Below are 15689 nucleotides of genomic sequence, written 5' to 3' on the forward strand. Positions count from 1 at the left end.
CGGTCTATGCCCTGCCGTCACGCCTGTTTACGAGCCCACCTCTCCTGAGAAAGGGCTTATATATGAATCTCCTGACTGAATGCACCCAGCTTGTTCTTCACTTAGGGCCGCCACTGCACTCATTTCCATTTTTGTTATTAATATTAATTAGTTTGAGAGCACAGCTCAGATTTTAAATGTAAATCAAGCTCGGCTTCACAGTGATTTTTATCTCGCCCAGATTTCTTAGATTTACAACTTTACTCGGACTTTTCTCCTTTCGTTTCTTAAAAGATGGCTTTAAGGGAGGTGTGTACTGGTGTGTGTGTGTGTGTGTGTGTGTGTGTGTGTGTGTGTGTGTGTGTGTGTGTGTGTATGTGTGTATGTGCGTGTGTGCATGTCTCTGAGCATGCATGCTGTAGGACAAATAAGTCGAGTTATATCTCACGAACCAAAATAAGACTGATCAAATGCAACAGATGTAAAATATTTCCCTGACTGGGTCAAGGTTTCTGATAAATCAGATGACTTTAAGCTATGACAATATCCCATTTGAGCTCTTGCTTCTTACTTATACATGACAGATTGTCTATCTATAATACCTGAGAGGGGTAACCGTGAAATTAAAAATACCTAAAATGTTCTGAAAATAAGATTTCTCCCTATGCAAAACACACAGTTGGGTAGCAGATATATGCACACCAAGCTGTGCGTCTGTGTCTGTGTCAGTGGGATCCTTGAGGTGACGAGCACAAAGCTGAGGCTCAGGTACACGGCGTATGCTGGCATAATTACAGGATTTGGAGGATTATTATACTGTAAGTGCTTTCATGGCGACAGCTGGGAGCTTTTTACTCCCCGTGACACATAATCTCAAAGAATAAAACCAAGACCCCCAGAGCATCTCTTAATCATTTCTCAGCATACCTGCACACGGCTCTGAACTCTCTTTCTGAAGACAGATTTGTAAAATTAGAATATAATTATCATATCTGCCATAAATCATTCTGTTTTCAAATGCACGTTTTTTTTCTCTTAAAATGGAGACATTTCTGGCCCGTTTTCCCTCCTCACTGCAGGCCCCACTGGTTGTTTGTGTTTCTTCTTCTTCTTCTTCTTCTTCTTCTTCTTCTTCTTCTTCTTCTTCTTCTTCTTTCTGGCTTTTCCCGACTCTATTTATCAGAGCATGGCCAGGTTCAGGAGCCGGGGTCCTAAATTAGATCTGAATCAGAGCCTCTATTCCATGGCTCAGGCTGAAAGCGAGTATGACCAGGCTGAGGCTGTGACTTCTCTATCGCTGCCTCCTGAGCGAGCGATAGGGGCCTCCTGGTCTCTACTGCGAGGCTCAGGAGTTTCATTTCCATCCCTGTGATCTAAACAAACCCATTACCGCCAGCCAGTTATGCACAGGGGCAGTACGCAAGCCCCGGGCCTGAGGACACAGCCCTCGGCTAAGCTACCGTGGCACAGAGCCACCTTCAATGGCCGTGTGTCCATATAGAGGGAGGAGAGGAGGAGCGGAGAGCCCGGGCCTCTGCACTTTATCTAAACCACTCCAGAGAGGCGAGTGGAATCGGCTCTTGTGGGCTCTGTTTATCCTCTGCTCCTGTAGTCAATCAATTTGGGGATCAAAGGGGGAGATGAGGGAAGTGTCACAAAGCTCTCCCACACACCACTGCCTGAGCCGCCACCTCGTCCAGTCTGAGTGACAGCAGACCGGAGGGGGACAAAACTCTCGGGGCTCGGCACCTCAGGAGACGAGCTGGAGCAAAGGGGACAACCATGGCACATGCCAAGGACTAATCTGGACAACCAGAACACAAACTTTCAGAGGAATATATGAGGGATGACACAGAGGAGGCCAACAATGCATATTCAAAACGTCGAGGGGATCCACTTCGAGTCCTCTCAGGGTTGGGAGAATTTCGCTCTGGAATCGAACATATTCCCGCCTTATTGACATGCCGCTCCACAGCCCGAGAACGGTTGTGTGTTTTGTAATTAAGACACCAACAAGATTTTTTAAATCATTTTTTTCCCTCCCCCATTTGCTTCAAATTTGAGTGAGCCTCGACGATGTGGAGTGGCGATAACGCTGCGGTTTGCTGCTGATCTGAATCTGTAAATCTAAAGAGAATACTAAACATTCCGCGTCTATTTATACTCACTGAGCCGTGCGACGTGTGAAACATGAGTGACAGCCACCTCACGATGATAACACACTTACTCTGAATACAAGTTCATTCAGACGAGTGTTCGGCATCAAATCTTTCCCTCATTATGTGATTAGTGATGTGTTCAATTAGTTTCATTTAATCGTAAATAAACAGTAAAATATTGGTGATTATTTTCTGCTGTAAAAAAAATGTAAATACATTTCTCACAGTGTCACTAATTTACACGTGATTTTGTGGCTGCAGTGAGTCCAGGACTCAATGGACAAACCCAAGGCGTGTTTGAAATACCTCCAGCAGAGCTGATGATGGTAAAAAAAAAAAAAAACAACTACTGAATGAGCTCAACTGTCCTGACGTGTAATATTATAAAGCACAGCGGATGCTTCCGTACCACAGCGGTTAGTCCCCCCACCCCCCAACTACATTCACACCATACCGCAGAGATTTGCAGACAACATTCCCCCGGACAGCGCTGCTGGTCAGTGGACAGAATGAATGACTTCCTCCAGCTGCAACCAGACACGCTCTCAGTCTGCGTCTCCGAGTCTGAGACGTCTGAGCTCTCGTCACTCCCCTAAACACATCACCAGCACCGGAGGCAGTCGGCGGTGGACGGAGGACACACACATCCACACGCTGATGTATGCACGTATACATCACGAGCACAGGTGCACTCATAGACTTCACACCAGGGGTGCAACCAGCAATTATTTGACTTTTTTTCCAACATTAATTATTACATTTATATGTATAATGCCCTAATGAATGTGAGAAAATGCTAAATAAAACCCAACACAAGTTGATGATGCATTTTTTTTTTGTCTGACAAGCCAAAGACATTCAGTTCACAGTGATAGATGGGAGTGAAATGCAGAAAATTCTTACATTTAAGAAGCTTTTTTGTCATTTCTGTTTGACCTAAAGTTGATTTCTCTTAAATACTTCCTTAGTTTTTCAGTACACTGTAAAATCTGACCATGAGACTTCCCTTAAAAACAATTAAAATTACCAAGTAAGGTAGACTAATAACTTTTAATAACGTTTAAACTTTTCAGCTTGTACAAGTTAAGTGTAATAATCTACTTCACGATGTCATTCTGAGGTAATCTGTTTTCTGATGTTTTTTTTAAAGTCAGCATTTCAAATGCACAGTTTCAGTTTATTAAAAATGTTCATTCATACTTTGTGATACTTTGAAACCCAAGAAGCGGTGCTTTTTTTTTTTTTTTTTTACATTATCCAATTAAATAGAAATATTATGCATGCTGTGTGCATCATTTTGGACACATTTTACCAAGTTTCACATATATTTCACAGTAAAATAGGACCAAGCGATCTTACTTTAAACTGATGAAACTGATTACCTCAAAGTAAAGTAGATTTATAATATTTGAGTTGTTGGAGAATTTCAGCTACTAACTTAAATGCATACTCTACTCTACATGGTCACTCTGAGGTGATCTGTTTCCTGACCTTTTGAGGAAAAGTCAACCTATAAAATGTGCAGTGTGGCATCTGGAAACATCTCAACTAGAATTTCAAAAAAAAGGTTCTGCAAGTTTGAACATGATTGGCTGCACAGCACGAGGAGATAAAAAATTATTAATACATTTTTGATGAATAACACTGTTTCACACACACGTATAGTGAAACTACATCGTACAATCTGACAAAGTGATTTACTTTTAAGAAAAATTACCAAAGTGGACAAATAACTTTAAGTTCTTAAAACTTTTTCTAAAAGTTTCATAAACTAACTTTTAACGGTCTACTTTACATGGTAATTCTGAGGTAATGTGTTCCCTGACTTTTTAAAATTAAAATCATCTTTTAAAATGTATAGTGTGACTTCAGTCAACATTTAATATGTGAAGGGAAAGATGAGAGTCAGTCAACACACGGTGGGGAAAAAAAGAGACAAATGTCAGAATCAGTTTTGGATCTTTAATTGATAACAGTTACGCCAGTGTTACAGTAAACACACCAACAGGCTGAAGGTAGTAAATACCAGTACAAGTTTCCCACTACTCTAATACTTCATACAGCAGAATAAATTATACCATGATAATATACACACATGCGGAACAGAAGAAGGAGTAAAGCAAAGCACAGATGTCAGAAAGCAACTAAACAGGTTAAGGTTCAAACAGACGGGAGGGGGGGGAAGGAGTCGAATGCTTTAAATATCCAAATGTTTATTGACGCAAGTGTTAGAAATGGGTTTGATACACTAAAGACGAGTCTGAAATTCTTCCTTTTTAAAATATACACGAGTGAGGCGTCTAAGCGGAGCAGCCGGAAGCGCTGCCGAGATTCAGTGCGGAGTCAGCGTTACTTTTCGACTTCTTCTCCGAAGTCTTATTGGTCCCACAAATCAAATGTGACTCGATTTCCCAGAACAGAGAGGGCTGTCTTCACCGGCGTCACTGTCGCCACTGTCGTCCTGCCGAACCCGTCGACGGACCTCCTGCACACAAGTCTCAGGAGGGTTCAGGCGTGTTCAGGTCCAGTCGGGTCTGTGAGATCAGGTGGTCGGCAACAGCTTCCAAAGCCTTTCAAATGTACAGCAGTCCTGCGGTCCAAGAGTCAGTCTGTGTCCCCCCGAGCTTTCCATCGAGCTCAGTTTGATCCTCCTTTGTACAATTTTTCAATCGGAACATTTTTCATGGAATTTATTAATTTTTTTTTTTTTTTACTAATTTATACAAATTCATTCTTGCCTGGGCCCGAACAAGAAACAGAACTTTTGGTCAAAACAAAACAAGTTAAATACAGTTAAGAACAAAACCAACAGAAAAAGAACAAGCCAGTTAAAGGAAACTCAAATCAAACATTTACTTCCACAGGTCCCTCGCTTACCTACCACTCGACATAGTTTTGTTTTAGTATAAAACATACTCTTTATAAACAAACAATACACAATCTGCTCCAGCTACTGTACAGGTTTTCAGTTTTTAAAAGGCGAGTGAGGACCGGATCCTGTCATCATCATCATCATCATCGTCATCATCATCAAAATCACAAAGATCTGGTCCTGGATCGCGTCAAAAAGTCAACTATGAGTGCTACACAAATGTCTCATATCCAGCTATCCTTGAAATTTTTTCTTCTTTTTTTTTTTTTCTTTTTTTTTTTGTACATTTCAGTGAGTACGACAAAGTGGAGGATTAGAGGTGGCTCTGGTCCAGAACCAGAGAGGGGGGCCAATCAGCGGTGTTACCTGTGCCCTTTCACAACTGACTGGATTATATGATTTTCCAGAGTGCATGTGAATGGCACAGCTTGTGTACTTTCTTAATCTCGTAAGAGAAAGAGCTGGAATGCTTATGTCGGAGATGGAGGCTGTGGAATGTTTTCGAGGAATGTTTACTTCGTCCGAGGGTGGAAAACCAAACCGAAGGTGCATTTACAAAATGTGCTAATTAGTCTATAAAAACAGAAATACTGACGGGCGACGGGAAGGGTCAATGTGAATTAGCTTTGACATTATTTTTGTGTGATTTAATCTGCTTTACACTGCTAAAGTCACACAGGGTTTCCTGGCAGATGGGATTTGGGAGGAGTGGAGTGGGAGGTGGAGGGGGGCTGAGTTAGCCCTCCTTGGCAAGGTCCATATTTCTAAACAAAATGCATTAATATCCCCAATCCTGTTTTTGCAAACAATGCCCCCCTCCCCATGGACCGCGGCTAAGGATGGGATGGAGGTTAGAAGGGGAAAGCTATTGGCCGCCAAAACGCTGCTTTAATTCCCTGCAGAATCCATCCAGCCAGACTTCCCACAGAGTGGCCAAGTTCTTTAGGAATGTCAAGATGAATATGAAAGTGGGAAGGTCAAATCGCTCACGAACATTAGAGCTCAGGGAACAGGCAGAGGAACAGCAGCTTGGAAAACAATCATCCTCTCTCTCTCGTGTGACTGTGCCGACACGCAGAACATGCACACGCAACAGACACTCACTCCCGAAATCGTCTCAGTCATCCACACTGTGTTTTTACACACTGACATCTAACAGAGAAAAGAGATACGAATGGAATCAAAGAACAACATAAATCACATTAACCATAATCATATAACAGCAACAATAATCTTAACAATATCAAAAAGGAACAAGAAGAAGAGTCGTTCAAATGATATTGGCTTTGTTAACTACTATGAACAGCAAGGTCAAAGTACATGTTGTTGATGGCTCGTAATGTGTGCTGGACTGCAGCCACGACAAAAAGGGACCCGGGCCAAGGCGGCCGACTATCCCGGGGTGTTCTGGGGTGCCGTCTGGCCTTCTGAGCAAAAACAAAAACAGGGTTTGGGGCTGGGGCGGGAGTACAGGGAGCAGGCAGAGACGCCCAGATATCGAGAAGAGAGGGTGCAGAGCCGCCTGGTGGTTGACAATGGCGTGAAAAGTTTAAAGTTCCATTCCCCGGAGAGCCTTGTCACACCCGCAAGCGTCACCCTTTCACAGCTGCGCGCCTGTGCGCTGATATCATGGCCGGAACTGCAGAGCGAGGCGAGCTGGAGTTGGAGTCCAGACTTGATGGAGCATGGAGGAGGGTGGCAGAGTGCGGAGGAGAGCGGTCGCAGGGCGAGCTTTAGTAGGCCTGACCCGTCTCCACCTGCAGCAGTCCCAGCACGGCCGAGTGGTCTCCCAGTTTCATCCTCCTCTGGGTGGACAAGCTCACGTTCTTGGCCAGGTAGTCGACGGCAGCTGGAAAATAAAAGAGAACAAAACACACATCAGACAGGTGGTAGATTCCCGAGACATATGTCCTATTCGCTCTCTTTTCATTTCTCTGATTAGGGCTGAAATAAGTTGTGGCAGAAGCGAGTGAGTCAAATGAAAAACAATTCGTCGAGAGAGAGTGAAAGATAAAAACCCCTCCCCTGTCCCTTGTCTGAGGTTGGCACGCCGCTGGCACGGAGCATGTGCATCCTGGTGGAGTCTCCATGCTGTCACTCAGACGGCTCCCCGTGTGTGTTCTGTGTGCCAGTCTTCATTACACTTGGCATCTCTGATTTCATGCCCTCCACACTCCACATGGCCGATCATTTTCATCCTCAGACAGCAGCTCTCTCCTCTCTCCTCCATTCATTACCCATCTACTGTGCTCAATCACCATCTTAATTAACCTCACATCAGCTCACATCCGCACTGCCATCAGTTTCCCACTGCCGACAAAACGCCGGCGTGCGCGCGCACGGGCGCAACATGACGGATCGGCACGCGCCCACGTGCATTCACGCCCCACAACACAAACACATTAAAAAGGAAGACAGCAGATGCACAATGCAGCCGATCGCTACAAGGAGACGCACACAAATACAAACAAATGTCAGCTAGCTGGAGCCAGAGCTGGAGTCAGCGCTGGCTAGCTTGTTGGGGAAGTGTGCTTCATTTTAGCTCTTATGAATGGCTGTGACAGCATCAGTCAATTATGCTAATCTAATAAAGCAAACTCTTTCCTGCCCTCAGGGTGTGTGTGTGTGTGTGTGTCTGTGTGTGTGTGTGTCTGTGTGTGTGTGTGTGATGGAAAACAGAGGAAAAGGCAGAGAGAGAGAGAGGTGGGCAAGAGGACACTGTGGCCCCTGAGGGTGTGCCGTTCTTTGAAGTGGCCCTCTCCTCTTTCCCATCCAAGTGGAGTGGGGTGTGACTAAGGCAGCTCTCTCGGAGGATGGTGGTGTTGGTGGTGGTGTGTGTGTGTGTGTGTGTGTGTGTGTGTGGTGGTGGGGGGGGGGCTTTATCAAGAGCACGTGTCTGCCTCCACCAACCAGGGTGCAAAGGTCAGGAGGCTCAGGGAGGTGGGCATCACTTTAAATCAACTTAAGGGGAGGATGTAAAAGAAAGCTCTCGTATGGACACAAGAAGCAGCTCTTTATGCAACAATCACACAGAACGCAACTGTTAATGCAGGTTTTACTCACTCTGGCCGTACTGGCTGTACTGGTAGCCCGCAGTGACGGGGTCCACGCTGTAGCTGGTGGCGCTGTAGGTGGGGGGGCAGTATGACTGGGAGGAAGCCAGGCTGTCCACACTCTTGATGGTGTCCGAGCGCTGGCTGCAGCTGGCTGAGATGGGGTTGGAGCTCTCCAGGCTGCTGTGCAGGGGGGAAATGGAAAAGTCGTGCTGGGGCTGGGAGGGTACGGCGCTGGGGTTGCTCAGGATACTCATCACCTGGAGGGGGAAGGGGGAACGAAGGATGTTAGAAATTTGGAAAATTGAGGATCAAAGCATTGACAGAGTTGAGGGAAAGTACTTTTTCTCTGCAAATATAGAGCCATCCTGGCACTTCACGGTAAAGATGCCAATAGAAATACACCATTTCAACTTTGAAATAGGGAAAGGGAAAAACTTCCCCATCTTTTTTTTTTTTTTTAAAGAGTAGGGGGAAGGATACACGGAGGGTGATGAGGTTAGAAAAAAGGAGAAAGGGAACAAGAGAGACTGTTTCCATTAGCTGGCGCTGCCAGTAAGTGTTCTGCTGTGGGACAGAAGGGTCCCAGGGTGATAATAGACCCACCATCCGTGCCAGACAGCCCCTGTCCCCGAGCCCGAGGCCTGAGCCCGAGCCTACAGCACAACAAGCACCGAGGGAGTCCCTAATCCCTCGCCCCTAGCCTACCCATCTCATGAATAGTAATGGAGTTGGAACTGGTAAATGATCCCCTCAGATCCCCACACAAAGTAGGCTCCACAAACCTTACTGAGGGGCCCGCTGATACTGCAGGTTGAGGCTCGCCTGAATATCACAGTGTGTATATTATTCATAGTGTATAAAAGCTTCCAATTCAATATTCTAGATTAATGTAATAGCATGTGACATTCGTCAGAAGAAGGTCTCAAAATATGTTAAAATGGAAGAGATTACCTCTAGTGCTCCTCCAGTCTGAGGGACAGCGGCCCAGAACACTGTGGAGAATTTTGTTTTCTTATGCTGCGAGTTTCTTTAAGTGAAAAAGGAAAGTGTGTGTGTATGTGTGTGTGTGTGTGGGAGGGGGTGGTAAAAAGGGAATTGTCCCACACATGCTTCCCTCCTATAGCAGGGAAGCCTTCCCTTCAACATCAGGTTCATGTTGAGTTTTGCTATGCTGCACTGGCCTTTGGCCCCTTGGCTGCTAAACCAATTAGCCCATCATGGAGGTGGTTACACAGGGGTGATGCACACGCAGACATATGTTTGCATGCATGCACAGATGCACAGACTCACAGAGGCAACGGAGGGGCAAGCCAAACAGTGCACAAACGATGCTCTAAGCCAGGGATATCCCACAGAGGGAAAATTAACCATCTTCTGCAAATTAATCATATCTTTAGAAAAGGCCTCCCAGGAAATATAAAGCACTCGGAGCACATCAGAAACATAAAGGCTGGTTAGTCATTTCCACATGTTAATTCTATCAGTATGGAAACCCCCACCCCGTCCCCTCCACATCTGCGGACAAAGCATGTGACATCTATCCATAAGAGGGAGATTCATGGCCCTCTTCATGCCGGACACATGTGATGCTCCCTCCCATATGGAGCCGGGCTGCAGCCTCTGAGGAGCAGCTATGTCCTGACGCTTTGCGAAGGAGGGGAGCGCTCGTTAAGTGTCCTGAGAGAGACCGCCGCAGGGCACGGATCCATTTTAGTCATTGGTTAATTGGAGCTTGATTACATCGCTTCCTCATGAAATAGAAGAGCCAACAATTGGCCCGATTATTATTATTCATGCTCATGAAAGTTCTTCAAAAGGAAATGACTCCTTATCGTTGACATTGGAGCAGTTTTGCTATTTTAGTGAATGAGGATGGGCCGGCCACTTTAGAGTCTAACGAGTGTTGTCATGTGTGAGGACGTCGCTTTTCTCCCAGTTGTCCTTCTTAAGTGTTCCTGCAGGTTCTCACTGCACCGGTTAGATTCTGTGTCGAAACCTGTGTCCAACACCGACGGGGGGACAGATAGAGGTGAACGAGCGCCACGTCTGGACTAAGCAAAGTTGTCTCCCTCCGACCACATCTACAGTATTTTATGTTCTAGAGAGGTCTGTTTTAACAGCGCGAGTTTGACCGTTTGATGTCCCCATAAAGAGCTCTCACTTCACATTCAGGGGTTAAATGATACCGAGTCACATGAGCTCGTAAAAAAAAAAAAAAAAAATCGCCTGCAGCTGGATACCTTTACACACTTTTGTCGCTACAAAACTTTACAGATATTGAATTCTAGCGCAAAATGTGCGGCGGAGAATTTACTCCCAGAGAGGAATAAATCACTGTTTTGTTATATTTCTATATATAACAGGAACACAGCTTGATGGACATTGAGGGAGTGTGGTTTTGGCTCAGCAAGTGTCTTGTCGATGTGATGGCTGACGGAGTTTCACTGGATGGGGTCTGCTGCACCAGGATTTAAATTACAACTCTCAGGTGCTTTAAACAAGACTTGTGGAGTTTGAATTTAAGAGCTGAGAAAGAAATCTTAACAGCCACATTATTCCTCCTAACACACTTTTTACTCTCTTGCAGAGAAGACTTCCTCCCTCCCTCCCTCCCCCCCAAACACAGCCCCCCACCACCACCACCTCCCTCTCTTTCCTTGCATACGGCGTCCTCAGCAGCCCAGAGTTCGTTTGTTGTTCGGCGTTGTGTGAGTGCTGGTTTGGGAGATAATGTGAGCCAGGACCTAGTTTAAAGGACAATGCTCCAGGGCGTTCCCTGCCTCTCTCTCACCCCTCCTCCTCCTCCTCCTCCTCCTCCTCCTCTCCCCCCCAACCCTCTCCTTTTTCCGCTCCCTCTCCTCTACAGATAGATTACTTTATAAATAATAATAAAAAAGTAATTAATTCTCTCAACTTCTGAGCCCTCCAGCCTGTGGCGAAGTGAATGGGGAGAGTGTAAATTGATACAATGTGCATCCTTTCAGATAAATAAATAGCGCACTTGAGAGACAAAAAGAGGCCCTTTCATACCTCCCTAATTTCTTCAACAGTCAAATTACATTTTTTTTTTTTTTGTCCGCGTGAATGTTTGACGAGATGTTCTTTGTTGGATTTTCTTTCCAGAATAAAACAATGTGACAAAAACACAAGCTGAGAGAAACACTGGGGAAAAATAAAAACAAAGAGGGGAAAGTTAGCAAAGAAACAGTGAGGACGTGACCAGGATTTCTTTTTTAAAATTTTTTTAATTTAAACTTGTGGGTGTTTTGTACTTCGAGTGTCTTGTGCGATATCAAAATGTGCAGCATTTTTGTCTTTTTCTACTCGAGTCTGTCACTCAGAAAAATGATGGCTACTCGTCGCCTGACGATAACGAGTGGACGTGCGGACTCTTGCGTTGCACTAAAACAAAAACAAATCCACAAACGTACAGAGAGGAAGTGGAGCGGCGAAAAATATGATAGCCCATAGGAAGAGGGCGAGGGGGGCAGAGGAGGGAAGAGAAAGTGATATAGAGTGAGTGAGAGGAAAGTGGAGGCTTTGGGAAGTACAAAGACTCCTGTAGGACTGCGCTGGCCTGAGGGCTAGCCTGCCTGGAGAGCTGATAGGAGCCCCTTCTGTTCCATTCCCGGCGCCAGCGCCAACACACCCCACTCCACAAATACTCTTAATCTGCGCAAGACTGGATTAGTTCCTCTGTCACCGATAGCTCCCTGTTCTGCCCAAATCAAAATGCCCCCAAGATGTACCTTTAAGTTAGGCAGAGGTCACCGGGGCAGACAGGGAAAAATGAGCACTCCAAATGTCTGTAAGTTATCTGAGCGCTGCAGAATAGCATCTTGCACCTTAGCTGATCGGCCCGGCTGATATTCGGCTTCAGCGGTGAGTGATTAAAGATCCACAGTGATGACACTGAATTTCAGATCAATATTTGAAGGCCAGTCCTGAGGGTGTGATTACAGGAAGAGAATTGTGTTTAATTCTGTGACCCGGGAGTCACACAGATCCAGCGTGCGGAAAGTGTCTGACTTTGAAAACATTAAATTTAGTCTCTTAAAAATGTATAAGTGCAAATGATAATAAAAAAAATTGCTAGATTAAAAAACCTTGATTTCATGCCTTACAATTCTCAGTTCTCAAAAAATCTGAATCAAACTCCTAAAAACCTGAAACTAAACAAACACAAATGAAGTAAATAACAAATAAAAATATCAGGGATCACCCCCCTCGCCACCCTCCTCCAAGTCAGTCGACTCCTGCTCCCACAATGTTCCACCCTTCCCCCATCCCTCACATGAGAGGGCCGGCCCAGCGGGCAGTAAGGCCCCTCATCTGAGCAGACAAAATGACTATTTAAAAATAACAGTGATTGCATAAATTGAATTAAAGCGTTTTGGTCACGGTGGAGGTGGCGCGAGGGGTGGCGTGGGGCCGCAGCAGACAGCCGGGATGGTGGCAGGCAGCAGATGACGGGCTCTGGCCTGCATGCCACTGCGTTAATTGGCCGCGGCACATTAATAAAAACTGAAAAGTGTCCTCCACCACCAGCGCCATAGGATGAAGAGACAGAGGCAGAGTGAGAGGTAGGAGGGTGAGGTGGGGGGGTTTGGTGCTGGAGGGAGCGAGAGATGGGCCTTTGAAGAATGTGGTGCGTATGGGGGGCTGGGGCGGGGTGCTAATTGTGTTCAATTAATTGGCTGATTGGCACTGACAGAATCTGGGCATTGACAAGGCAGGCACAGATGAGGACGATTAGTGGGCACTGGAACAAGCTGTCACTCCTCACAACATGTTAGCCAGCCTGCGCTCCATCAGGCTGCCCATGCATACAAAGGAGGCTCGAACAAGCAGAGATGGAACAAGAATTCGTATTTATTTTAAGGTTCTTCTTCTCTCTTCGCAATTTTCCATTAAATAAATCCTCTGCAGCCCTCTTTAGCTCGTGCTTGCCTTAATGTTCAAGAAAGCGCAGCTGCTGGAGCTGAGGGAAGCCCAGACAACCCCCTCCGCCCCCCGAGTCCCTCCTAAACGTCCCAGAGTATAAGCTATAAACTTGGCCTCGCACTAACCAGAGGTTAATATGCCGTCTATTGGACTGCAATTGGAGAACGTGTGGGGAGCAATCCTCTATTCTCTGCTAGTGATATGCTTGAGTAACTATGGGATGGATTCAGCCACTGGGAACAAGAGAGGCCCCTTCAATGCACACACGGGCAAGCACGCACACATACGCGCACACGCACACACACACACACACACACACACACACACACACACACACACTCTTCAACTCCCCGCACCTTGCACCAACGCCTCTTCTAAATTAAACGGCAGATTTTCTGATTCCAGGAGAGTGGTTTCAGCCAGGCAGGGCCTATGTGTGTGTGTGTGTGTGTGTGTGTGTGTGTGTGTGTGTGAGGGAGCAGCTCCAGAAGCAAAGCGAGGCGGATCGAGGGAGTGGAGGAGCAAGAAGAGGGGGAGGAAGAAGAAGAGGAGGAGGGGGAGGAGGGGGAGGAGGTGGAGGGGAGGTGGGGGTTGTTTGCTAAAAACAGCAGGGGCCAGGTCTAGTGAAAAATGTCAGGTCAAATTGTTCTTGACAGTGTTAATATCTGCACCTCATAGCCATAATTACATGTAAATAAATAGTGAAATAGCTCTCAGCTGGAGACTGAGAGGGAGCGAGCTGCTGCATGAGACAAGCAGCTGAGGACCAAGCCGCCTCCCATATTCTCATCTTATTGTCAGGAGGAAGAAAGGCGGAGAGAGAGCCGTGGAGGAGACACGTGCACCGAAGCATGCTGCCAAATAGATACTCATTTTTCTGGCCTTTTGCGAAGGCTAAGAAAACTGCAAAGAAGGGGACCGAGAGACTGATGGGGGACATGCGAAAAAAAGAGACGGAGGGGGAGGAAGGAGGGACAGACTGAGTAAACGCGGGTGAGAGAAGAAGTCAGAGAGAGTATTAATCACAGCCATGCACCTGTCAGAGTGGCATCTGGAACTAAAAGGAACCACATGCAGCTAGACAACATCCCCAGACCTCCGGCCAGCAGGACAGGTTCACAGCAAACTGCGTCTTCTCCCTGCACCCTGACCCTTGACCCTGGGGAGATGGGTCACGTAGCGTATGTCGAACAGACACTTCACCTGGGTTATTATTATTATTATTATTATTATTATTATTATTATTATTATTATTATTATTGTTATTATTATTATTATTATTATTTCAGTGTGAGTCACCTTCAAATTGTGTGTGGAAATCGTCGCAGATGAGCATGTGACACACTGTACGCCTGTGTGTAATAGGTATTTCAGATAGGATCGATGACTGTGCCTATACTTTAATAAAAGGCCGTACCACTCTCCACCTTATAGGCATTTCAGCTGCGTGGGACACACAGCGTGTGAATCAGTCTCAGTCATTTTCCTCCTTAAATCCCCATCTTCCAGGATTTACTGAAATTCATATTGGCTGCCTCTGCAAGATAAATGTAAATCACATTCCCTTATATTTACTATTTATCAGGATGCAGCAGCTCACTTTCAGCAGGAAATATCTCTCACCCGCACACAAACACCCTTGCATTTAAATAGCATTTTTATTGTCCGCCGTAGCCTTTCATCTGGGCGTAGGGAGAAGAGCTGCCTCTCCAGGGGAGAGAGTTGGAGCAAGAAGGGAGGAAGGTGGGGAGAGAGAGAGAGAGAGAGAGAGAGAGAGAGAGAGAGAGAGATTGAGAGAGAGAGCAAAGCACTATTGGCAAGGCATCATGGGATGACAAAAAGCCAAATGGAGGGAAGGAAGGTTGGTAGGTGAAAAATAGATTATGAATACATAAAGCTCCGACCCAAAATATTTTGGAACGAGGAAGAAAATGGCTTCACTTGGGTGCTCGGGAGACTTGAACGATGGAGGGAGCAACAAATGGCTCAGGTGCACGGATGGCGAGCGAGCTGCGTTTAAACAGCTATGACCAAAATGTGCACTGTGATTCTGAAGCGTGGACTGAGAAACAATGCTATTACTGATCAGCAGAAACAAACCCGGGATACATTATCTGGCAGGAGACGAGGGCCAACGACACACGGCTTCGACGAGCGCAGAGGTGCATTTCTAGTGTCGCAGACGCAGAATCTTTCCTCAGAGTTCAAAAGTGTTGCACAACAACAGCAAACACTAATAATCTGTGCAGAAACAGTATAGCCAGTGGATATGATTTACAGTCCCTGGATTTTCTTGGCAGCTGCCAACCGCAGGTCTCTTTTTTCTGAAAGCCTCTTACATCTTTTTTTATACTTGCCAAATTGAAACAGTATTTGTTTTAATGGGAGTTCTAATTAACCAGTATGTATTCCCCCTCTTGCTCTGCGAGTGGCTGAGCTGTGAATGCAGGCTATGTGCTCATCCCCTTTGATTTGTTGTCAGTGGAGCCTGCCAGCTGACACAGTGCCCGGTGAGAGGCTTAATGCCCAAGTTTTAATAATGTGGGGGACTACATGAATCTCCCCCTCTCATTGGTATTCAGGTGCAGAATGTCTTGTTAGAAGTCAGGGAGGGAGGCGGAATGAAGCCAGCGCTCCAGATTGTTCCGTACATTTTCCCCTCACCATTTTTTTTTTTTT

At 45.9% G+C, this 15689-nt stretch overlaps 1 protein-coding gene across 2 annotated transcripts in view; it reads right to left on the reverse strand.

The window, feature by feature from the left end:
- Window positions 1-4086: 4086 nt before the first annotated feature.
- The window catches only part of pax7a (paired box 7a), a 46965-nt gene continuing 35362 nt past the window's right edge, over window positions 4087-15689 (reverse strand). For both annotated transcript variants that reach the window (XM_037101163.1, XM_037101162.1), the window contains exons 8-9: window positions 8074-8323; window positions 4087-6859 (exon numbers count right to left, since the gene is read on the reverse strand). In XM_037101163.1, the coding sequence (XP_036957058.1) occupies window positions 6744-6859; window positions 8074-8323 (366 nt within the window). In that variant the 3' untranslated portion in view covers window positions 4087-6743. The remainder of the gene's footprint in view (window positions 6860-8073; window positions 8324-15689) is intronic.

This window comes from Acanthopagrus latus, chromosome 6, assembly GCF_904848185.1.
Source record: "Acanthopagrus latus isolate v.2019 chromosome 6, fAcaLat1.1, whole genome shotgun sequence".
Lineage (NCBI taxonomy): Eukaryota > Metazoa > Chordata > Actinopteri > Spariformes > Sparidae > Acanthopagrus > Acanthopagrus latus.